The following is a 22,923-nucleotide window of genomic DNA, read 5'->3' on the forward strand; positions in this document are numbered from 1 at the left end:
ATTGCACTAGGCAAAGAGGCCTTCACAAGGAGGAGAGTGTTGATAACAGGGACCTTGAGTAAGGATATTAACAAAGGACTCGTAAAAACTTTGATATGGAGCGTAGCTATGTACGGCGTGGAAACGTGGTCATTGAAGCAGGAGGATAGACTTAGACTGGAGGCTTTTGAAATGTGGGTGTGGAGAAGAATGGAGAAGGTGAAATGGACCGAGAAGAAAACAAATGAGGAAGTACTTGGGATGGTGGATGAAGAGAGAGGTTTGTTGGGAGAAATCCTATGGAGGCAGGAAAAGTGGATGAAGGGGGTATTGACTGGCAGCGGGATGTTGAAGACTGTAATAGAGGGGAGAATGTTAGGCAAACGAGGAAAGGGAAGGAACAGGATAGGGTTGTTGGACGGGATGAAGGGTGGAAGAAGGTTCTTCGAGATGAAGAGGGACCTGATATAGAGTAGGATGCTGGATTTTGTATTGTGTTAGGAGTCACAAAATGTTTTGTTTAGTAGATGTGTCCATCCAAAAACCTACCTTAACCGGTAGATTACCTAATAATAAATAATATACAGACTATTAATAACCTCTGACGTCGAGTTTGTCGTGTAAAAGGCCGCCAAGCGCCAATAATCTTGCAACATGACAACGCTCGTCCACACATCTCGCGTGTAACTGGAGAGGCTCTGCGAAACCTGATAATTGAACCAATTCCACACCATCCTTATTCCCCCGATCTTGCGCCTTGCGATTTTAATTTTTTTCCTCAACTCAAGAGACACTTCAAGGGTAATAATTACACCTCAGACGATGAGGTGAAGGCAGCTGTAGAGTCCTGGATTCGAGAATCGTCGGAAGAGTTGTTCAGTGACGAAATGATAAAAACTTGTTACATGTTGGGAGAAATGTGTTAGCCTTAATGGTGACTATGTTGAAAAATAAATATATGATTTTGAAACTTAAGCATTGTACTTTTTGCCCGATCTTGCCATTTGTTTCTGTTCCCGCTCCACAAGCATGTGCGCCTAACTTTTCAACCAACCCTCATTTGTGCATCAAACATTGGTGAATGCCATAAAGGTGTTATCTGTTCACCTGTGGTTTGGATGTTTGCAATTTTGTGTTATTTTCAAATTTCAAAATCTCATAAAAAGGCCAAATAATGTCTTTTTTGGATAAATGATAAATAAATAGCTATAAATATATATATATATAATTTTTTTATTGCTCATCACCTTAGCTAAATAATTTCAACACTGCATTTATATTGCACAAGGAAAATTAGAGGGCTCCAGTCAACCGATCAATGGATTGAAGAATTAATCATGATGATGCCTAACAGTATTGTTTCATTACAAATAATTAAGAATGGATAAAATCACTTTATGATTATTAGTAGTCTTGGATGGAAGCCACTTTCTCCATTAAGATTGTGCAATAATGATCGACACTGTCTGAACTGCGTCTAACGTCAATGTCGATCATTTGAAAAAAATATACAATGCCTATGTTTCAAGATATAATTGTAATTTTCAACATTATTTCACTACACTGTCAACCACTGTTCATTATTAAGTCAATGTTGGAGAAATGCGTGGAGAAAAAAACGAAGCATCATTCATTCAACTTTATGGAGTTCCAAAAAGAAAAGTCAAATACCACAGCCAAAACAAATCTAATGCTTCACCTTGACAATGAATGAATAATTACTGACTGCCAAATCTTGTATGGTTACATTAAAAATGGATGCGAGTAAATATGAGGAAATAGACTGTTTATTTAAATAAAATTTTTCCAACCACAAGTCACAATCAAACAGCAGAAAATATTTGATAAAACTACTCAAACCACTCATTTACTATACAACTATTTTCCTTTGTAATCACAAGATTAAACCAGCAAATTTTCCTAAATGGTAGGCGTCCTCATGAACCCCTAGCCACACCAACCTGTGGCAGCTTGTGCACAGAGTACTATGTAAATGGTGATAGAGACCCACAACAGGGATTTTGAAAGGGTTCTCTCCTCCTATCCCAATCAGGTCCCTCTCCTTGATGAATACCCACAACCTGAGATCATCACCGATTAGCTGCATTGTTCTGATAAGAAAACTCCTGCTTTTTTAGAGATTTGGATTGATAAGACTTCATTACATTTCTATTTTCCTGAATTATGTATTATATCAGTATCAGGAAAAAAATCCATTTATTTCAGACTGCAGTAAAATTTCATTTTAAAAATCTGTAACCTGAAATGATTTTAATATTTAAATTCCTAACAACCTTCTCAGGTTATAGCAACAATGAATGAACCACAATTACATAAACATTACCATTGTCACTAGAAACCAACCGAGGAAATTTTTTTGTGCTATGCATATGCACCCATAAAATGGCTCATTGTATTGAAATTTCAACACATATTCTATGATTATTTAATAACAGTCTCTAAAGAATGAGAATGCAATGAGACGATAAACCCCTGCTAGGTCTTCAGTTCTGTTTTCCATGCCTTTTGTTTGAGTTCATTATCCAAACAATGGATAAACCAAGAATATATGACTCTCAGTTCTGACTTTCTCCATGAGTCCCTTTGAGATCACAAGCAGGCTAGAGATGAAGCTAGATGATACCAGGGCCATTCATTCATCAGTGCCAGTTCACAAACACAGAGGAGGTGGTCTCCACCTCACATTTGTCTACACACAACTCACATTCTATTCACGCGACTCACTTTATCCAACCATTACTGCTTTCTTCACTGCAAAATCTTCATATGTTCTAGAGGCAAAAATGTTTAAACAGCAGTATCACAAAACTATAGAAACCTGGCCCAAATACATATGTATAGGATGATTAGATTCATACTTCAAAAACAATCAGTGGACCTAAATCATATATGCACCTCTCAAGACAGGAAAGAGACATGTGGATCCTAAGAGCAAAATTCATCACGAAACCCAAAGATTTGAGTTAAACGTAAAAAACAGCGAATAATCTTGCATGCAATAGCCACAGGCCATTAGTATGTCCATTATTGCGAGGATGATTGGAAATGATGAATTGAACACCTCTGATCACATTCGAAACTGCTGGCATAAAGAACATGAACAGCACCAGTCAAATGGAATGTAAACACAACTTGAGATTTTATGATTATGTGCAACGAATGAGGGCATTAGCCTCACATCTCCCCATGCCACGATCATCCATGGTTCAACAAATAAGCCAGAGAGTCATCACGGCAGCCGAGCAAATGGTGTTCCTTGGGAGAGGGGGCGGTGGTGAGGCATCCCCCTCCTGCCAAGCCCCAATGCCCCAATCACCTCCGCCTCTTCTTGTTGGGCAAGGAGTCCACTGCCAAGGATGCCGTTGCCTCGACAGGAGCAGCCAACACGACGTCACTCACCACCGGGCTCCCCCGCTCCCCATCCCCCTCACCCTCCAAAAACGAATCCTCTGCAAGAGAGAATCAATGGGGGGCACACATCAAGAGCTGCATCCAAATGACGTTCCATTCAGAATACCCACCCCACAAAAACAACCATGGGTGCACACAGTGGAGGGTACAATCAGCTAAACGTGGAAGGCTTTAGAGGAAGGGAGTGGAAGTCTTGAGGCTTGATTGATTGAAACTACAATTTGAGGATTGAACAATTCATGTGTGAAAAAGGTTCCCTGAATTTCCTCGACATATCCATTTCTAAAGGAAAAGATGGGTTACAGTACTCAATTTTTTGGAAGGAAATGTATACAAACCAAATAATTAACTCTACTTCTAGGCATTGCTTTGCCCAAAAGTTTTTGGCATTTCATGCAATGATACATGATTAACCCCCATGCCAGATTCAAATATAAATAAGGAACTGAACATTATTAAAACGATGCTAGTTAACAATGGCTATCCAGAAGAACTAATAAATAAACTTAAGCGGAAGAAACTTGCCAAATGTTGCTTGAAACTTGAAGAATGTTACTTATGGCTAAAATAGTCATAAGCAACATTTGCAACCTGGAATATATAAAAGATCCCACTGCCAAATGGCGACAAATTCTCTGTTTAGGGAATATTTCTCAAAAAGTAAACAATAATTTGCCATAAGAAAAAATTAAATTTATGCCTTAAGAACCTGATCTCACGTACTAAAGACAAAGTTCCCAAAGACGAGAGGAGTAGGGCGTATGAATGGAAGTACTTCGACATTTAAAGAAAGAATTGAAGATCGCATAATGTGTAAAGAATAGAAACATAACATTCTTCTTTGCAAATCACCACAAAAGTGACTTTGAGACTGAAATTCTCCATTTTGAAAATAAATACCATTGATTTGATGAATTGGAGCCATTAGAAATTTTAAAGTGTCCTTTGCAAGGATGACTTGCTAATGAAATTTCGTATCTCTCCCACTCCACCACTCGTTTACGCCCAGGGCTCCCCACAGGAGGTATCCCCCTCCCAAACAAGCTCCCAATAACAGCCAATGATTAACAATGAAAGCTGTACTCCCCTTTCCCTCCCATCCAGATTTGAACCTTTTTACCCCTTCCCTTCCCCTCCCACTCTGACCAACTCCTCCACCACTCTGAAGGTATACAAAGTTGTCTCCTGTGAGAACCACCTGATGAAGACGTCCAATGACAAATCTAAGACATGATCTAAACCAAGTGTGCATGGAATTACGAAGTTACCCATTTTATTTCAATAAAAGAGGCTTTTTTTCTTTTCAGGCACTCCAAGGGATTGGAATAATGCAGTGGCTAGCATACCGGCTTCCCAACCAGCTTCATATCCTGGAGATAGCAGATCTTTTTCAATGGCATCCTGATCACTACTTGAGGTGCTTTGTGGAGAGCAAAAAGCTGCTGCTACTACTACTACTACTGAGACTGCAACATCGGCTGTAAACTTAAATTAATATTTGTATTGATTAGGGTGATGCAAAAATGTAAAATTAAACGGATTTAATGCAGGCCAAAAATTATAATAGCTAAGGCTATAAGTCATTTTAAAAATAATTATTTTATTTTGCAGTTATTTATACCTTCCACAGGGGGCCCATTTGTACAGCTACAAGTATTTTATAAATCTTCTGAAAACAATTGTAAATGTAATTTGAAGCATTATAAACCATGCATTTTCTAAAAATTAGCCATGTTAAGTGTTTGAGCATATTAATTTCCATTAGAAGGCCCTTTCTGAATGAGCTACGATGACTTATAAATTAAATGGTAGCTTTGAGAAATCCAGCTCAGATGTTTCACTGTCAATATTTCTTCAGAGGCTAAGTTTTGCCTTTGCCCACAGGGCTCTCAAGAGTCTTCAGGTCACTCACCACTTTATAGGCAGTAGGGAGCTCATGCTCTTACCACCTATAAAGTGATATTAGACCTTAGATAAACACCACTTATAATATGTGAGGACTATAGAAAAAAAGTTTGATTTCACAAGCAGCGAAAGCAGTTCTCCCGATCATCAATAAGAGGATGAAGTACATGGACAAATGACTACTCACGGGATGATCAATCTGGTTTTAGGAAGGGGAGAGGTATGCATTATTCCATTGCAGTAATCAGATAAATAATAGAGAGGAACATAGAATACAGGCAATGGGAGGGGCATGGGGTGAATGGGTGCAGGAGAGGGAGGTTTTAGGGTAGAGATCGACAAGGTTGGGGGTCAATGTGAAGAAGGGTATATCCAATAGAGGGTTAGGGCTCTCAGAACGGTGTCCGCGCAGGCTTCCAGAAGCCAAATCCGTGGTTACCCATCTAAGATGGAAAGTATTTTGGAATAATCAAACCCAGCCTCAATTACTATCCGTACCCAAATAAATTATGTACTCCTTGTACAATGCACTCTGGCACTTATGCACTCCTTATATTCTCAGACCCCTGCCATCATCTCATGCTCCTAAACCACTTCCCTTGAATCACCCTGCTTAAATCTTTTCCTCTCTTAGGTCTCTGGTTCCTCTTTCCTTAACTCTCCAGAACACAAATCCAAAAATTTGGAGGGCAGCCTTGAAAAACTCACCCACAATTCTAAAGTGGTTGTCACTTTGGGTGAATAGAGGCTTATTGTAGTCAGCCTGTCACGAATGACAACTATGGGGTGGTCATTCTTAACACGGTGACATTAAAAAAGCAAAGAAACTATTATCTGACACCTCCTCTTACAAGCCCATACCTAACAATCCAAATGCATAAGTCCAGGCAGAGATTATATCCTTTCTCAGAGATTGTTTCCCCTCAAGAGGGCCTTTCCTCCATAGACATCCCAAACCGACCAATTCTTTCATCCCGTAACTCACAACAGAGAGAATCTCCTCCTTTATCAACCACTACCTCCAACTGCTGGTCTACTCCCTACATCCCATATAAAAGACATCACTTTCTCAACTGTCTCCACTCAATCTCTTTCCCTCCAACCACCCAAATCATAATGGCCACAATGGACATCGCACCCCTTTACACTGCAACCCCTCACTCTGAGGGTCTCCATCTTTCAGCTTCCATTTATACAAACCCCCCATACCACATGGTTGGAGAACTGAGTTTTTCCTGAATCTCTTTCACCTCATCCTAACCCACAAATCTTTCATTCATGATAAACATTACCTGCAGGTCTAAGGCAGTACAATGGCAAAATAATTCAGTCCCTCATGCGCAAACCTCCACCTTAGCCTCCTTGAAAGGAACTTCTTTTCCGTTTACCCCCTGCAACCTCCTTTGAGGGCTAGTTATATAGATGATATATTCATTCCAAGGCCACATTGTACGGATACCCTCATAAAACATTCATTTCCTCCCTTAATACTTTCTCTTCTCTATCCGTCACCTCCATCAACTCTTCCTCACATAAGACTTTCCTCGATGTTAACTTTTCTCTCACTAATCAATAATTCTACACCTGTATAATTTTCTTTGATGAGTCATATATTTGTAAAACAAATCCTTGGACAAAATAAATTGATTGATTGATATGTCTACTTCAATTCCACTAACACATGACAATACCTCTACTATACCTCCAGCTGCCACCAATCACACACTAAACACTCTCTCCCAAACTCACTCTCCATATCTGTAATAACCCTAACTCCCTGGACACATTCCCTCACAATTTTTCTAAATCTTTTGCTTTCCACAAATCCACACCAGGACCCTGCAATAGACCAAAATGTAAAAACATGTCCCTTCTTCACCATTCCTACCTTGCCTCCCCTACGTGGTTTAAATTGTATGAGTATATGATGGGAATGGAGAAGAATCACTTCTTTGGAGGTATGAAGAATGGAGATGGAGGAGGAAGCAGCCCAACTGCATGGGAGGGAGTGCAGGGTGGGAAGATGGCCTTCTTGATGAAAGCAGAGAACTAGAGGGGTGGGAGGATGCTAAGGGCAGAGGTAACTGTGATTGCCAGCAAGCACTGAGCTCACCTTGTGATGGTGAGTTCTTGCCACGATTTCGCCGTCCAAGCGTGATGTTGGGCCGCGGCTTGTAAAGGTCATCGCTGCTGTACCGCTGCTGGACTCGGCTCGAAGATCTGGTGCCCCGCATGCGGCGTGTCCCCAAGGAGGCAGGAGACTCATCGTGTCTTCTCTGCTCCCCATCATCCAATCGACAGCTGGGATGCCCTCCGACCCTGCAGAGAGTATCGGCTGTTACACAATGCAAACAAATAAACCGCAATCCCTCACCCACATGCCGGATACCTTTTCTCAGAATGGCCTACTATAACACTAAAATTTATATGGAAATAAGAAACTAATCTAAGACTTAATGCTATAGAACTAAAAATATATTCCGTCTTGTAAAAATAGCTACATACATAATTGCTGAAGCCTGGTATATTCAACTACCAGCAGGGTATGAAATATCATTGTATTGACCAATGAAAATAAACAGTACGCCAGCTAGACAGAGTAGAAAAAGACACAGTGCATACATGGTGTTGTCAGACAAAATTAATAAGAAATTCCTGCTGCTTTATACCACATGTAGCTGCGGTTTATGGTACCCAATTAAGTTTCATGTATATACTGAAGTCATAACCTCAAAACGGTGACAATGGTGAGAACAAGTGCAGAGTATACCTGCAGATTATTAATGATTATTATTGGAAGTGTGCGCGCTGTAGCTTGGCTACAGAAATTACTTGGTTCTCAAATTTTCAGAAATTATTCGTTTTGGTACCCAAGGGGGACAGTTTATGATGTCGTCAGAGAGTATAATGAGTCGAAAAAGTCTGACAATGGTTTTGCTACACCGGCAAGAAAAACGTACTCCTGGGATGCCCCAAAGGACTCATTTTCCAGGATCCAGGGAAACCAATTCCAAAATTGTGATTGGTTGCCAATCTGAGTGAAGGATTATGCATTGAATCATCGAGGAGGACCTCCGTCACAAGTCTTATTTCACCATTACAATAAGGCATATGCTTTTCGAAGCTGCCAGGGCAAAAGCAAGTTGAACATTGCAACCTGCTTTTGTGTTACTTAAAAAAAAGGCTGCGGGACAAATCAAATTTTTTCTGGCAAAAAGCTTTCACTATGGATGATAAAACAAATGGTGGAAACAATCGCTGGCTTGCCCACGACGACTAATGATGTCCCCATTGTTTCCAGAACAAAATTTCAGGCAAATGTTTACATGCTAGGAGTTAGTGTCCAGTGAGGGTGATGTCATGCTGCTGCATTTCTTCAACAAAGAGAAAAAATCAACAAAGAAGTTTATTTGTATGATCTGACAAATCTAATAAAGCCATGGATGGATATTGTGTCATTTGGAAGGCTGTATGTTTTACAGAAGTATGGTGCGCCAGCCCATATGAGTCATTTGGTGCATAATTGGTTGACGGACAACGCCGATACGTTTTGGTCCAAAGAATTCTGGCCTCCCAATAGCCCAGATTAAATCCTTTGAACTACTATGAGAGGGGCATGGTCAAAAGAATCACCAACAAGTCCAGACATTCAAACGTAGTATCATTGAGTCTTTATTGAAATGACATTTGCCAATATGGACTGCAAACACGTTAAAGTGGGCCTGTGAATGCTTCAGATGAATAATGGAGACCATCTTTCAAGCAAGTAGGGGTTGCCAGACCATCAATAGCAAATAGTACATTGAATAAGTTTGTTGTTTATGATCATACAAACAATTTAGTACAAAAAATTTTGTAAATATTGTCATTTCTTGCAATGGAAAAATGTTTGGAAAAATTGTTTAATTTGTCTGGATTTTCCCTCCACAACCTGTACATAAACAATTTAAACCACAGTTATCAATTCATTCCACCAAATTATTCACTAATAGACTATTTCTACATGTGGTGAGTAAAGAGGACTTGACTCAAGAAATAACCAGTGAGTGGCATGGCATATAGTAACTCACCCGCCCATGATGCCCTCAGCTGGGGCCTTGTCGCATTCTGCAGCCGGGTGCTGGTATCCATCACCGACTCCCATCACCATGAGGAGTGGGGGCGGTTGGGGGTGCCTACTCTCCGACTCAAAGTCCTCCAGCACTAGCTCAGCATCTGCATGGCTTTCTGTCACTCAAGTGAAAGAGATAAGTTGAGCATGGGGGTGTCACACATGCACGTGTACTTGGAAATTTCACAAATATAATATTCACAATAAAAGCTTTTTAGCACACTAAGTAAATACAGTAAACTCTCGATTATGCACGTGCGGATTATCCATTTTGCAGATTATCCGTACTACTCTTCCCAGCCCCTTTAAATTTTAATAAAATTAAAATATTATAATAATTAAATGTTTTGAAACTGTCACGCATGAGGGGCATATCTTGTACTTACAAAATACATGTTTGAAATACCTTGGCTTTCCTAAAACCTTTTAATTTTGATGAAATCAAAAGTAGTGATAGTATTCAATGCTTTTATTTAAACATTTTGGTACCATCCATACCTTCCCATTATTGTTACCCTCACATTCATTAGCCCCGAGAATTCCATATTCTTCTTAATGGCAAGAAAATCTTTATAGTTTTACTAAGTAACAAATAAGTCATTAATAATCTACTCAGCATTATTTTAATAGATGTCACACGATGAATATGAATCTGCATTATCAATCCTTTGCAAAATTCATTCTTTGCAAGTCCTTTGTTTTTTCCTGGCTATGTGATTGGTGTAACTTTCTGAGGAAAATATGTTCAGCTATTCGTTTGATCAGATAGTTTTGCACTCTGTGAAACCCAAATTTCCACCTTTATAAAATGGCTGAAAATTGAAAAATGTGCTTACCATTGCCAAAAGACAAGAATTAATATAACAATGAAAAAAGGTCTTTCCATTGAAATGGTGTTCATATCACAATAATATTTTGCAATTATTTTGGTTAACAGTGCTTTTCAATTACCCTTGCATCATCATGAATTTATTTGCATGGATAATTGAGAGTTTACTGCATTAACAAAAAGACTAAGTAGCAATAATTTAAAATTTCAGCCACACTATTTGTACATCAATTAAAATTCTGTACATGGTATTCAGTCAATCAGCATCAGTTATTATTGACTGCTTTACAAGAACAATGTGAGAGGTATGGGATGAGAATCAACTGCAAGATTATTATAAACCAATTAGATTCATAGGGATAGTACTGTAAAGAAGCGAAACTTGGCCTTTGAGGTCTGAGAATGACTGCAAGTTGGAGGCTTTTGAAATGTGGGTATGCCAGAGAAGGAAGAAAATTAGTTTGGCTTAAAGGAAGGACAACAGTGAGTGTTCAAGTACATAGATAGATAAATATTTTTCTTTATTTTGGGGCAAGATTGACACTACTCTTCTACGAGCTAACCCATAAGCTTGGATGGAGAGATGCATAAGTAGCTTGGATGAAGAGGAGCAGTTGTTGGGGGACATTTAAAAAGGCAGAGATCGTAATGGAGGTAATATTGAACGGCAGAGGTATGTTGAAGGCCATGATAGAAGGGAAAGGAAGAGAGCACACATTTTTGAGGGAATGGAAGCTAATAGTAGTTATGGAGATAAAAAAAGGACCATTCCACAACCTATTTGCTTGCTTGCTGCATTATGAGCCACTGAAAGTTGTTAGATACAGAACATTATGATAAATCATTGTTATTAGTTCCCTGGATCCAAATATTCCTTACACTTGTCATATAACACCCATAGATATGATTATACTATCCTCTAAGTTACAGGAATTACCTAATAAGTGATTAAATGATCACAATTGGCAAATAAGAACTTGATACAGTTGGTGGTGTAAGATAGATTATGAAATATCATTATATCAAGATTTCCTTCCATTGCCATTCAAATCACCTTTGCTGACTGGCAGAGCTTTCCTACCAGCTTCTCCAGAGGCTGTGGAGACATCACTCTCAGGGCTCAGCGGCATCACAAATGCATCTGGGGTGACCACCCTCCGCAGGGGACCCCTGACACCCAGGCGACGGCCCACCACTGGCCCCCTTCTCCGCCTCTGGCCCCCCGACAGCCCTCCTGCCTCCCCTCCATCCGGGCCCATGTCGATTGGGGGATGGCCCTCAACTAAAGAGGAGGGTACTGACTCCTGTGGCTGACGGCCCAAATCATCCTCCTCCTCTTCCCCCTCGGATTCCTGCTCCCCTTCCAGCAGCCCTCCTTCTTCATCCGAGTATGTACTGTACTCCCCACTGTTGTACCTTGGGTTGGGGCGGCGGGGGCGCTTCCCACTGCTGCTGCCTTCCTCCTCCACCTGGCTCTTGGCCACCAAAGGAACGGGAGATGCCTTAATGGCCTCAATCTTGGCCTCCTCCCTCTGCTTCCTCTCCACGCAGGCACCTAGCCTCGTGAGGGTCTCCTGCTCCTCCCGGGAGAGATCAACGTCTGAGAGTTCCAGGTAGTCTGCAGAAGAGGACCCCTCCTCACCACTGTCCTGAGGAGGGACCCCAACAATGAGTACTCTGGAATAATCACCCCCTTCCGCATCCTGGGTGAGGCCATGCACGTATGACACGAATCCATTATCTGCCGATTCCTTCAAATACAGCACCTCCCCCATGGAGTCTGTGCTGCTCTCGGATAGGCACTCATCACCTCCCAGAAGGCATGCCCCCTCCTGCTTCTGCTCCCCCCCCTCAGCTGCCGCCTTCACCGCCGCCGCGGCCGCCTCCTCTGCCTCAGCCTTCTCCCGCTCAAGCCTCTTCCGCTCCTGGATGATCTTCTTCACCTCAAAGACATTAGCCGCAATCTTCGGCTTTTTCATCTTGGTGAGGGGAGGCGGCACCCCCGTGGCAATGCCGCCTCCGGTGCTTTCCTGGCCGGCCGCCTTCTCCACCGGGGGCGGCTTTCGCTCTCCCTCGCTCCCCGCCTCCCTCTTCCGGCTCCTCTCCCCCTCGCCACACTCGGATGCCCCGCCGCCCCCGTCGCCCTTGCCCGTCCCCCCTCCCGATGATGACGACGAAGCCCCTGATGCCATGGGCTGCTTGCTCCCGCTTCCCTGCTCGCCACAGCCCCCTCTGCCCTCCCTGGACCTCTCCCGGTCCCACCTTCGGTGCCCATCTCGCCCCTTCTTGTCCCTTTCGTACCGGTGGTCATCCGTGCTCTTCTTCTTGCTGCCACTCCTCTCCTTTCCCTCATCTTTCCTCTCGCCACTGTGGCGGTGCCCCCCGCCGCTGCTGCTGCTGCGATGGCTGCTGCTGCCACTGCCTCCGTGGTGGTGATGGTGGCTGCCGTGGTGCGAAGCCTTCTCCCCGCCGGGGCGGCGTGCCGTGGACGTGGGCACGGTGACACCGGCCTTGTCCTTCGAGCCGGATGATGATGAATGCCCGCGCTCCTTGCTCTTCTTCTGCTTCCAATGCTCATCCTCCTTGCCGCTGCCCTCTGCCCTACGGCTGCCTTCTGTCCTCTTGCTGCTACTGCTGCTGTGGTGGTGGTGGTGCTCATCCCGCCTCTCGCGCCTCTTGTCCTCGCTGCTGCGCGACTTGTCCCTTCGGCTGGACGAAGACGACTGGCTACCACCTCCGCCCTCCTTCCGCTCCCCCCTGCTTCCCTCCTCCCGCCTCTTCCCCTCCTTCTCCCTCCGCCCCACCTCGCCCCCCCTGGCCTTCTCCTCGCCCCCCTTGCCTCCGGCCTCCTCCCTTATCCCACCCTCCTCCCTCCGCCTCTTCTCCTCCCTACGCTCCTCCTCCTTCTCGGCAGGCGCCACGGGTGGAGACGGCCCCCTCCGATCCTCGCCCTTGGGCGACCCCACCACTTTAGGCACCTCCACAAATGGCGGTGGCACCCCCCTCGGGGCCTCTGCGAACTGCAGCGGCACCTCCTTTGCCTCGGACGCAGAGGAGGAGGAGGAAGAAGAGGAGGACGTGATGTTGTCCAGCATGTCAGAAGCCACAGCGGCCAGTGACACCGTGGGCTTGGGCTCTGCGTCCAGGCTCTCAAATGGCGGTGAGGCTTCATCTTCCTCCTCCTCTTCTTCCTCATCCTCCTCCTCTTCCTCCAGCGCACCATTTCCTTCCGCCGTGCTGTTTACCCGGGGCCCCCACTCCACCCCAACTTCCTCCTCCTTTTTCGGCCTCGGAGCGACCACCTCCGCTACCTTGGCGGTGGCATCGAAGTCCTCCTGCGAGGTGTGCTGCGCTTCCTCCATCTCCCCTTCATCGCTCTCCAACTTCTCTGGGGATATTGGGTCCAGGTCGGTCGGCAGGAGATCCTTGAGGCTGACGAACTTCTTCTCCGGTTTCGATTCATCTGGCTTTGGAATGCCATAATGAAGACCTGGAAATCGAGGGCCTCATTAAACAACATCAAAGGAAGGATGAAAGTATAATCAATGAAGTGCATGGTCGAATCAATAAACACTAATATTCACAGAAAGATTATCTATTTCAGAGGCATTTTTAAGCATCAGGATAGATTGAAACAGAGGAATATGTAGTGGGTGAGCTTTGAACAAGACAAGAGAGGATTTTCTGAGGACTTGGTCATCATAGGCAGAAAGAGTAATGAAACTTATGCATACACTTCATGTCATTCATTTTTGGGGTGTGCAAAGTCTAGAGCCCCTGATTTCAATCTATCCCAGCGGACTTACTCACTTTCACCATACTGCTCTGCGCCATATTGTGTACTATGTACTTCTTTCCCCTCTGGGACAATTGTACATAGATTTGGAAACTCTCCTCCTTGTGAAAGCTTCTCAGACTAATGCAATTATTCTTATTATGTCCCTGCTCCTCTAACAATTTTGATCGTGAACATTACCGAGATAGGTAAACTGTTCCTACCAGTTCTAGTTTATGAATTCCTATTGTTATATTAAGCTTAACCTTTCTCTTTCCTAAAAACCCACATTACCTTTGTTTTGTTTGTATTTAATCCCATCCCATACCCATCGCACTGACTTCCCAATGCATTAAGCAATGCCTGCAACCCCTTGACTAACTAAAACTTGATCATTCACAAACATAACTCATTTTATGAATTCTTTACCAACATCCATTTCTATCTCCTGTTCATCCTATGCCTCTTTAACCATTTCCTCCACAAGTAACTTAAACCCTCTAGGCGATATTGGAAACCCTTGTCTTACCCCTGTTTCTAACACTGCCCATCTGTACTCTCCATCCCTCATCCGCACTTAAAAAGTCTGAAACATGTACAGCATGCAGATAAGTCTCCTATCCCTCCAATCTAATACAATTTTCTGAAATGGATCTGTTCTTGACATGCACCTCCAAGTTGCTCCTTTCCCCTAAAAGGCAAGTCATGAGTACCACAAAACATGACTGCCCCTCGTTATATCAAAAAGGAGAGTATCAACAGCAAGATGTTCTTGTGTTCTTCTATTAGTTTCTTGTAACTGTATACCATCTGAACATTGACAAACACTTCTTCCATGAATGCTTTGCTGGCACTGACTTAAGCCTTGTGCCAGTGGCTGGAACTACGATTTTTGCAATACTCATGTAAATGCCAGTATTATGTGAAATGCCTTGTATAAAACGAGCCTAGGACACCCCAACTGCTGGTAGTTGGTTGACACAAAACCCAAAATTTGGAGAGTCCATCTTTTAGCCACTTTGAATGTGGTAGCCAAGGGAAGTAAGCCTATAGCCAACAACGATTCAATTTTCTTTTTGACAGACTCACATCATTAGCAAAGTCATGGGTACCAGGTGCAGCCAACATGCTTCAACAACTTTGACAGCTGTCTCCCCTGCATACACACCCATGCATCTCTAACCTAATGAACTGTAAGCAAATTGTTAAATAAAAATGCCGTATGAGAATAAACTTTTAAATCTATTAAACTTGAATCAAATGGTGGTGTTCAATTTTAGGATCTCTGTTATTCATACTTTTAATAAGTAATCTCCTTTATTTGCTTGATTGCAATGCAATTTTGTAGACAGATGATACTTCCTCTTTAAATTTTGAAAGGATTTAAGCTAAGCTCTAAGAGAAAGCAAAACCATTAGCACAAAGCTTATCTTAACAAATATGTCAAATTGGTGCCCAAGATTACTTGAATTGGAACAACAAAAAAACTTTCATGCAATTTCACAGTCAAATATCTCCTCCTCCAACCAAATTCTTACTTAAAATCAACAATGAAACCATAAAATGTTCCCTTTCATTAAAATTCTTCAACCTACACCTTAGAGAGGATCTTGACTGGTCTCTTAGTGTGAACAATATTATTCTTAAAATGTTCACAGGCATTTATATGATAAGGAACTTTCACCAATCACTTCAAATTAAACATTAAATATTTTCTACTAGGATTCACTACCACCTTTCTAAAGGGATAATTCTCTGGGGAAACAAGTGCAGCAAATAATGCACAAATTCTTCCCAAAATAATTAGTACAGGCCATAATGAAACTATCCACCAGATGACCTTGAGGACCAATATTCAAATCATTAAGAGTACTCCCTCTCCTCAACTATACATCAGCACTCAAAATCATTTTGTAGTTGAACTTATATGAATTAATACCCATCTAAACTGCTATGGTTTGACAACTATTAAGCATAGACCACATAATTCTCTCTCTCTCACACATGTAATACATGATGATTTGATACTACTGATATTATCTTAATTCTGCTGGCTTTTAAAACTAACTTTCCAAAGTCCACCATTGGCCAATCACCACCTTCCAACCTTTGTAGCCACTCAATTGGGTACTCCAACAGGTTTGCGTTATATGTTTGTGCATATTGAAATAATTTCTGTATAGCCTCTATCTTTTACTAAGTAGTATTAAGAGTTATATACGTACTGTGCAAGACATCAGTGCCTTTCTTTGGTTTTTCCAGTCGAAGAAAATCATATACGACATCTTCAACTTTAGGGAAGAATACTGTATACATTTTTGGATTCACCACTTGATCAACTATTCTTTCCACTCCAATATCCAGAAATCCAGACCTAAAACAGGTTTCAGAGTAAATACAATTCAGTCATTAAAGCCAAGCATGAATCACCCTCCAGACACCATTGTACGTACTCATGGATGTGCTTCCTTAAACTGTCACGAAGCTGATTTTTATTTAGGTCTGGTTTCCATTCCTGGTTTGAAAGAAAACTGGACACCGAACCTTCAACTCTTTGCCTCAAGTTTTGATAGGCGGGCTAGAAAAAAAAAGACTAATTATCAACAAACTCTCTGAAGTTTCACCTGATTAAACACAAGATTTTTTTTAATACAGTGAACATGTTTACCATGCATCAAATATATGAGTGACAGTTTATAACTTTGTAATATTAATAAGAAAAGCTGCTTTTAACTGACTAAACACCATATGCATTCTATAGCAAAACCTACTGGCAATGGCAGGTTTCAATGTCCCCAGGGTCTAAGCACTACTACACTTTTAAATGCTGCCCTATGCAACGACAAATACCCTCACCACCTATATAAAGATAAACCATTCTTGAACACCACAGACGTCCTGCCTATTTTTATTTAATTCAAATTGACTACTTTTTTCCTTGCTTCACCATATCTGCCCATTAAAATCTCCCCTCTATTTGTCAGTCTTCAACATTCTATTATCACTCAATATATTCTGCGATCACTTTACCTTCAATCTTTGAACATTTCTCAAAACCCTTCTCTTGTCCCTAATCATGTATATTTTCATTTTCTTTTCTGTTCATTTTATTTTTTCTATTCTTCTCCACCTCAACATATCAAAAACCTACAATTTATTCTTGTGTTCTTGCCTAAACAACTATATTTTAAAGTGGAAAAGAATTTGAAATTTTCCTGGCACATGATGTACATCGTCTTCTTGAATTTTTTTTTAGGTAAGATATTCTGCTGCCTACATTTAAAATGCCAACTCTACCATCATTCTAAGAGTATTGTGTTAATGGCACCGACAAAGTTAGCCTTCCAAATTACAGATGACATGAAATATCTTACCAGGTGAAAAGCTCCAGAAGACTTCAAGTACAAGTTTTTGAGTATCCAATAGCAGTTTATATTCTTCTTGTGAATGGAAAAATTTCTAATTCCTCTATTAGCCCTATAAAACTTACTTTTGTCTCATTAACAGTTTTCACACTCCAAGGGATTCATATTAAACCTTAACCAATACCTTAATTAACATTTTCTTACATGCATTATACATAACTTCAGCATATTTTACAGATGGTCTAAATACCATCAAATTATGCCTCTTTTTTCATTCTTTAATCTGCCATCCATCCAATGAATTCATGCATGAATAACTGATCTTAACACTTTTCCGCTTGATAAACATTTTTATTTTACGACCGGGTTTCGATGAATTACATCATCATCACCTGAGCTACTCAATTTGAATTCATGTATTTTGAGGTGAACCTAAATTCTTCGAATGCATGCCACCCATAACATCCTGAAGGGTAGGAGTGACTACTTAGCTTTGAAACAGCTGGAGTTATGAATCAAAATCCATATTTTTTTATATAATGTCAATATTTTTTTTAACTTCAAGACATCATTAATGTGAATTTGACAAGATTAGGAAGTTGGAATTGAAAATATATTTCAATAAACACCGGAATGAGCACTCAAACATCATGGGCAATAAGGATGTTTATAAATCTAAATTGGATACAAAAACATCTTAGGGGAAGACCATAGACCAAGCCATGAAACCACTCAACTGTGGATTCCATGGTATTTGCTCTGGACAGACACCTTGCTCACGATAGGCACGCAGTCAAATTTTATCCTTTAACACGAAATGATTTCTGAAGCAACTTTGGGTTCAATACCATAGACATCATATACTGCATGTGCAACGAATTAAAGATTTCAACAATAATTAACTTTTATTGAATTAAAACATTCGGAAACTTCATAATAAAAAAATGATGACACAAACCGTCTAAACATGGTTTTTTGATTTAAAATAATAGCATGACAAATTTAAATTGCAGTTTTTAATCATGGATATCACAAATGTTCACCTAGTGATGAATTATTTCTTATCTTTCATTCTGAAACTTTTTCCCATTGTTAATTTTGAGCGCAGATCTTAGAATTGTCTTTTGTTTTCTTTGGGGTGAATTTTTAACATTGCACTAAATTTGTTTCTGTAAACAATTCAGGACTGCAAGTTTCACTTTATGTCATACACTGAAAAGGTATTGTGTTCTCACCTTACAACATTGATTCAAATAATCCTCAATTCTTTAGCAACCATTCCAGAAAAAAGCTTACAAGTCCAGCGGTGCTTTGGGGAAAAATAATAAACATGCCAATATTCATGCTACAAGTTAGCATTTCATGGTCATTTGTGGATTAAAACAATTCTCTAGGGATTGGAACTACATGATTCATACTGCATTACTTAAATTTTGCTAAAGAAATTTAAATTAGGAATCTTGTATTTATATCAATGTATTGTTATTATTGCTCCTTAGGTTGATACATCGCATTCAAATTGCATAGTTTCAGCCGTGATGTCGTGGAAATCAAGCATAATAATGAACAAAGAGTAGCACCTTTCCACTAGATATTTATTTAAACCACATTCAGCTTCAAAGTCCTACATCATCCTAATGTCTCCATCCATATTCACCTCAAGATGATGAACTATAACGAAACCGGTCATGGTTTAAATAAATATCTAGTGCAAAAATTCACCTATTTGTTCATTATTACCTTGCATTCAGTGATGACGAAAAGGAAAAATTTAAACTGAAAAAGGCATTAATGCCACAGTTTGAAATGCAAGATTTAAGTAAGGTGAAATATTGTGTTGGCATGAGAATTCGAGGTATATAAACAAATACTTGATTTAAATTGATAAGAAAAAGTATACCGAGGAATTTTTTTCCAAATTCAAGATTTCTTAATGCATACCAACAGTAACTCTTCTTGATTCAAATGTAAAACTTTTTAGAAAAAAATCTAAGGGAATTCACACAAAATTATTATGGAAACTAAATGTTTCTTATCAGAGTTTGATATAATGTTTAAAGCATCTTTCAGTTAATAAGCATCCTCATACAGCCAGAGCTACTGGCGCATTAAGGGAATTAAGCAACAATTTCAATGGTGAGCAATGCCTTCATGCTCAAAGAGTACTAAGATATCTGAAAGGTTATAAAGTCATTTCATCAACAAAGCAAAGATAGCCAATGCACTTCCAAAAACAAATTCAGGATCTCATTCTACACACCCTTAAACATGTCCAAAATATTATGTGAAAACAAAGATGCCATCAACAAGATAGGTACATAGTACATAATAGTGGTGTTTATGAAGTATCCTGTGCATGCAAAGCTACCTAAATTGGGCAGATGGGGAAACATTTTTCCAACCTGAGTGAAAGAACATAAGAAATGCACAACACTAGAGAACACCAAATCAAAGGTCACCAAAACGTATTAGAGATAGACCATGTCAGGGACTTAAAATTGCAAAAGCAATATCTGTAAAAAAATAAGATGCACTGGAAAAGTTGGAAACTGGCCAACAAGAAAAGAACATCTCCCTCCTTTATATGACAAGCAGTTCACCTCCAGCTCACTCCTCATTTCCATTAACTTCCCTAAGTGCATAACAAACGAATCATGCACCACCATTTTTTCATTTGTGAAGCTTGGATTTTCGCATGTTTTTCACACTTCTGCCAATCCTTCCCTCTCAATCAAAATATGCGTAAGACGGCAGTCATTCTCTTTCTGTACCCGAAGGGAAATGTAGTAAATTGAAATCAGGTTAGTAATAAGATTTTACTGAATGGCAAACTGCCATTGTTAGTTATATTTTTAAGTTGGTAGAGACTTCATTACCATTGGAAAGTAAAATACTGTATCTTTGAGTACTGCAGATGCAGAATACATGGCACTATCAGACTCAGCTAAAGAGAGCATAACCTTGCCAAATTTAATGGTAGAGTTAACTGATAAAAAGAAATGTGCTGTACTTAAGGAATATAAAGATACTCCAAAACTTGCAATAAATATTTTGTTCCACGACAAGAGTAAACAAATGTCATTTTGGGTGTGCAGTTATGAATAGAAAGGGGATAATGTTGAATAATGTACCTAAGGAGTAGTTGGTGGCAGATATTTTATCTAAGAACCATAATGACCCGAGCACAAGAGATACGTGAATGGTATTGGTTCTGGGAATATTTTCAGAAGTGATTTTGATTTAGGGTACAAGTTGGTTATATTATATTAAATTATTGCATTGGTTTGAATTTGTTCTTGTTTTTTGTTTCACTTTTTTTTAAGATTCTCATGACTCAGTATATCTAAGTCTCCCTACACATTTTGCCTGTCTCTGTAAGATAGCTGATCAAGTTGGTTGTCTGCAATTAATCTGTTCCTTGCAATTACGTTCATTTTTGTTAATATTTCTAACTTCACCACTTAAAATAAGTGCAACTGTAAATATTTTGCAGCAAAAATTGTGTAACTGCAACAATACTTGAGGGTTGTCAAAAGGATTTATTTTTCAATTTCTATGTCTTTTCTTCGACTGTGTGCCTGATGCTGCATGGGTTTTGGTGCTCCACCACGCATGCTGCCTTTTAGGTATCTCATCCATGACTTTCATCCCAAGGAATATCCTCAAAGGTCAACAGAACTGTTGCTCTTATAGGACAACATACTTGGTGGCTCACCAGGCAGCATCAAGCAATGAAGTACCATGGAAACTAACATTACAACTTATACTCACTGAAAATTTCCATTACTTCAAATAACAAGGCTTTAAGCTCAGAGATAAGAATGATGCAAATAACTAAAAGAAATGTACAACTCTACATTTCAAATTGCAATTAGGGGAATTCCGGAAAATTCTTCTTATAACTAAGGAATACAAGAAATAACACTTTAACATTGTACTATTATGAATAACTGATAGTGGCACTATTATAGCTGGTAAAAACACCTGATGATCATGTGATACATCGATATTCGATCCTATAATAAATTTTACCCAGGGGAATAGTGCTAATATCGGTAATGAGGGCCGGTCATTCCTCATTATGAAGGAATTCCACAACGTTTCACCTGAAACTGTTATGTCTACTATCGGTTAGTCAATGTTCGATTTCCACCACATCACACATGAAACTACTCAATTTGATTGTAATATTAGTATGTAAGATTTAATTCTTTCGCGACAAGCTGTAAAATCAAAATGCTTGGGCTTATAGTGATATTTTGGATTAGCAACAAATATACAATAACAAAAGTTTGCCGCACCACATAAAAAAATTGAGTAAATAAATGATGGAATAAGTTCTAGGATGGCAAATTTCAGTGCTGGGGATGATAAAACGTTTCTTGGGACATTATTAACTGTTCCGACTTTGTTTAAATCATAATTCTCCTTTCACCATACATATAAACAGATGAATGTAATATTTTACTACTAAACATTTCATTTGTATGGTACGCAAAGGACCCAACAACAATCTCACAAGATTTAATGAAGTAATAAGATTTTCAGCAGTGAGCGTATATAAACATATATATATATATATATATATATATATATATATATATATATATATATATATATATACACACACACACACACAAACCTACCTTAATCGGTATTTTACCTAACAATATAGACACACATTAATTACGAATCATGTGGTGGGCACTGGATTAGAAGATACATTTTTGATATCAGTAATAGTTGTTTCTGCAGAACATTTTCGTTCATCGTTTTTAAAATTAATGAGCATTACTACATGCACCTCAATTTGCATTTCTGTCAAATTTGAACAAGATTAATATAAGAGTTGAAAACTAAACTGGCATAGCAAAAAAGGACCCAAAGAAAGGAATATCAATGATTCATTGCATCTGGCCCCTTCTAATGAATATGAAGTCATCGTTATTTTATAAAACTTTTAAATAATAGCTTTAAAGAAATTACTGAATGACACCATTTCTGAAGTTATTTTTTTTCGCTGCTCAGTTGCTAAAATTATTTTAAACTAAACCGTCTTCTTACCTTTGTATCAACATCAGCTATACATTCCTTCCTAAATTGATCAAATATGCCATTGGATTTCAGCTGGCAAACTATTTTATCAATAAGTCCGGGATCTCCAGGTGGCAAATGTATCATTGAAACATCCATATTTTGCTGCTTTAAACGAATCTGACAAGTAGCAAATAAAATGTAATATCTTACGATACAACGATCAAATTATACAATAAGTCACTTCATTTCCTCATGTGTACAATTTTCCTATCGCCACAGAGTATTCATCATTATCGCTTTTCGTTCATAACAACTGCACACTTCCGTGAAGCACGTACAACCCAAACACAAAATAGCTACCTTAGAATTGGGTTGGAATGATTGGAACGGAACTGATTGGAATAAAACAATGTTTAGAACTTCGGTTCCAGTAGTACCTCAAAGTGATGAATAAAATGTAAACTATCGTACGGTTCTTAAGGCTATGAAA

The 22,923-nt window shown here is 39.8% G+C and overlaps 1 protein-coding gene across 1 annotated transcript; it reads right to left on the reverse strand.

Annotated features, from left to right (window-relative positions):
* Nucleotides 1-1,748: 1,748 nt before the first annotated feature.
* LOC139687545 (biorientation of chromosomes in cell division protein 1-like 1) lies at nucleotides 1,749-22,851 on the reverse strand. Its single transcript, XM_071584756.1, has 7 exons — nucleotides 22,461-22,851; nucleotides 16,485-16,609; nucleotides 16,257-16,405; nucleotides 11,311-13,746; nucleotides 9,387-9,543; nucleotides 7,430-7,635; nucleotides 1,749-3,449 (listed from the first exon to the last, which is right to left on the reverse strand). The coding sequence occupies exons 1-7, from the start codon at nucleotides 22,587-22,589 to the stop codon at nucleotides 3,313-3,315; spliced, it is 3,339 nt and encodes a 1,112-aa protein (XP_071440857.1). The 5' UTR covers nucleotides 22,590-22,851; the 3' UTR covers nucleotides 1,749-3,312.
* Nucleotides 22,852-22,923: the final 72 nt, after the last annotated feature.

This window comes from Hetaerina americana, unplaced genomic scaffold, assembly GCF_022747635.1.
Source record: "Hetaerina americana unplaced genomic scaffold, ioHetAmer1.1.p SCAF_2, whole genome shotgun sequence".
NCBI classification, from domain to species: Eukaryota; Metazoa; Arthropoda; class Insecta; order Odonata; family Calopterygidae; genus Hetaerina; species Hetaerina americana.

Bases quoted from the DNA above. Each gene is read 5' to 3' on its own strand.
- LOC139687545 (XM_071584756.1), bottom strand. From the start codon at position 22,589: ATGGATGTTTCAATGATACATTTGCCACCTGGAGATCCCGGACTTATT. The intron at 9,544-11,310 runs GTGATTTGAATG...CTTGAGTGACAG, and splicing joins AGCTCTGCCAGTCAGCAAAG to AAAGCCATGCAGATGCTGAG. The intron at 7,636-9,386 runs GTGAGTTACTAT...TACTCTCTGCAG, and splicing joins GCTGAGGGCATCATGGGCGG to GGTCGGAGGGCATCCCAGCT.